Below are 2651 nucleotides of genomic sequence, written 5' to 3' on the forward strand. Positions count from 1 at the left end.
ATTGATGTGTCAGTGTCAACCAGAGTATATTTATAAATGTTTATTCTTTTAATCAAACTATTGTTTTAGTTTGTAAAATGTTAAAGTTATTAAATAAACAAGATGAAGACAGGAGAAAGTATCAGAAAATAGAAAGTACAAGTACAAGTTATTTTCTACCACTGATGTTTGTCTTTTTATGCAAAATACATGAAACAAAATAAAGAACACATAATATTTACAGATGTTTATGGTGGTTTGGTTTGTTCATTCGGTCACTTCTTCAATAAATCCAATAAGACGGTTTACTTCCACATCACAAATGTGTTCAGGTCTTTCTGTTGCATTAAAGACATAAATCTGTTTGTAGATATTAAACAATATGAAATGAACCCACATGTGCTGACAGGGTATTAAAGCTTTGTGCTGCTTCATATATATCCACAGGTTATTATTATGTGATTTGTCACAATTCATTTTTTTAAATCAATAGTTTAGTTTATTATTATTTTGTTTACGATTTAATATTTTTCACTATTTATTTATGAATTACGTGACCCAGAATCCCTTGCGTCAGCACTGACGTCATATTCCCTCGCCCGTGTTCCGCTCGTTCACTCCTCGCATCGTTGGTGGTTTTTCTGCTTTTATTACCGACTCTTCTCTCCGGTAGCAGCCGTTTAACGAGCCCCGCGGTGTCGGTGTGAGCAGTATGGGTCCCGTCGAGGTAAACTACGATGATTATGTTCGTTAACGGGATGTTAACGGGGATACAGCTTCATGTCTTTGTCCGCCTCAGGGTCAGGGTTAGAGTTCTGGTGATTCAGTGTTTTCTAGCTCGTTAGTAAACGTTTAAACACGTTTGAATACACGGTCACGTGGCAGAGACTCTCGTGGTGTTTGAATGTGTAACAATAAGTCAATGAGCACAGATTGTAACGTTAATACATCTCTTTATGTCGCTTCTCCTTTAAGATTCAGAGGAGTGATGATATTAAAGTCTGCTGCATGTTAGATCGTGTTGATACGAGCTGCGGTCAGCACACTTTAACATGGTGGTGATCATTGATCATGTGGCTTCATTATTATTTATTAATGGAGTTGTATTATGACGTTAGTAAAGCATTAATAAGGCGTGTTATTCAGAGGCTCGACGGAACATAATTCATATATTATTATAATAATAACAGCTGTCGTCCTGCAGCTCCTCCACATGTCCGTCTTCTCTCAGAGTTTCTCTCCCTGCGGTCGATTTCTAGCAGCTGGAAACAACTACGGAGAGATTGCTGTGTTCAGGTCAGAGACTCCAACACATCAATGCAGAGCCCTGTTATATTCATATTAATGTTCACATTCATATTAATGATCGTTGTGTTGCAGCCTGTCGGCAGCTCTGAGTCCAGACGCCACCGCTCTGAGTCAGAAACCTGTTCTCACCTTCACAGGTGAGTCAAAGTACATTCACATGGTTTTTGTTTAGCTCTCCTGTGGTTGAGTTCTCTAATATCCTACACTCTCCTCCAGCCCATGAAGGCCCCGTGTTCTCCCTCCTCTCCACTGACTGTCACCTCCTCAGTGCAGGAAACGGAGAAATCAGCTGCTGGAGCTGGAGCGAGCTCATCAAGAAGGTGACTGTCTCTTTAAGTCTTGACAGGTGGTTCACAGGAGCACGCGGGAGCACGCCTGAGCACGCGGGAGCACGCCTAAACATGCCTAAACACACAGGAGCACGCCTAAACACACAGGAGCATGCCAAAACATGCCTAAACACACAGGAACATGCCTAAACACACAGGAACACGCCTAAACACACAGGAACACGCCTGAACACGCCTAAACACGCAGGAGCACGCCTAAACACACAGGAGCACGCCTAAACACACAGGAGCACGCCTAAACATGCCTAAACACACAGGAACATGCCTAAACACACAGGAACATGCCTAAACATGCCTGAACACGCCTAAACATGCCTGAACACGCAGGAGCACGCCTGAGCACACAGGAGCACGCCTGAGCACACAGGAGCACGCCTAAACACACAGGAGCACGCCTAAACACACAGGAACACGCCTAAACACGCAGGAACACGCCTAAACACGCAGGAGCACGCCTAAACACGCAGGAGCACGCCTAAACACGCGGGAGCACGCCTGAACACGCAGGAGCATGCAGGAGCACGCAGGAACACGCGGGAGCACGCCTAACACGCGGGAGCATGCAGGAGCACGCGGGAGCACGCCTAACACGCAGGAACACACGGGAGCACGCCTAACACGCAGGAACACGCGGGAGCACGCCTAAACACGCGGGAGCATGCAGGAACACGCCGGAGCTGTGGACCCTTTAATGGAGGAACGTTCTTTAACACATTGAGTCCAGTTGATCTTTTTCACACGATAATAAATGTTTTCTTTAAACTCTGTCTCCTCAGAATGTCAAACCTCTGTGGACCAAGAGACCGAACTACAAGTGAGTCTATTGGTCCTCATATTATATGTTGTATTAAATAAACATCGAACAAAAAGTTGGGAAATTAGTGTTTGGTAGATTACTTCTCTGTAACAATGCTTCTTGGCGATAAATGTTATACCGTTGGAAAGCCTGTTTATTTACCTTTCAAACGGTGCCCCATTTGTAAAGAACATGCATTTGTGGGATGAGCAGCACAG

At 44.2% G+C, this 2651-nt stretch overlaps 1 protein-coding gene across 4 annotated transcripts; it reads left to right on the forward strand.

Moving 5' to 3' along the window:
- Positions 1 to 568: 568 nt before the first annotated feature.
- Positions 569 to 2498, forward strand: thoc6 (THO complex 6). Of its 4 annotated transcripts, XM_031842174.1 has the most exons (5): positions 569 to 706; positions 1184 to 1275; positions 1360 to 1424; positions 1504 to 1607; positions 2414 to 2498. In XM_031842174.1, exons 1-5 carry the CDS (start codon positions 692 to 694, stop codon positions 2453 to 2455), a joined length of 318 nt encoding a protein of 105 aa, XP_031698034.1. In that variant the 5' UTR covers positions 569 to 691; the 3' UTR covers positions 2456 to 2498. The 4 variants fall into 4 exon arrangements, with proteins under 4 accessions (XP_031698034.1, XP_031698031.1, XP_031698030.1 ...); XM_031842171.1 differs by lacking the exon at positions 2414 to 2498 and having other exon boundaries at positions 1170 to 1275; positions 1504 to 2404; XM_031842170.1 differs by lacking the exon at positions 2414 to 2498 and having other exon boundaries at positions 1504 to 2404.
- Positions 2499 to 2651: the final 153 nt, after the last annotated feature.

Source organism: Anarrhichthys ocellatus, unplaced genomic scaffold (genome assembly GCF_004355925.1).
Source record: "Anarrhichthys ocellatus isolate YVR2014 unplaced genomic scaffold, GSC_Weel_1.0 scaffold6491, whole genome shotgun sequence".
Lineage (NCBI taxonomy): Eukaryota > Metazoa > Chordata > Actinopteri > Perciformes > Anarhichadidae > Anarrhichthys > Anarrhichthys ocellatus.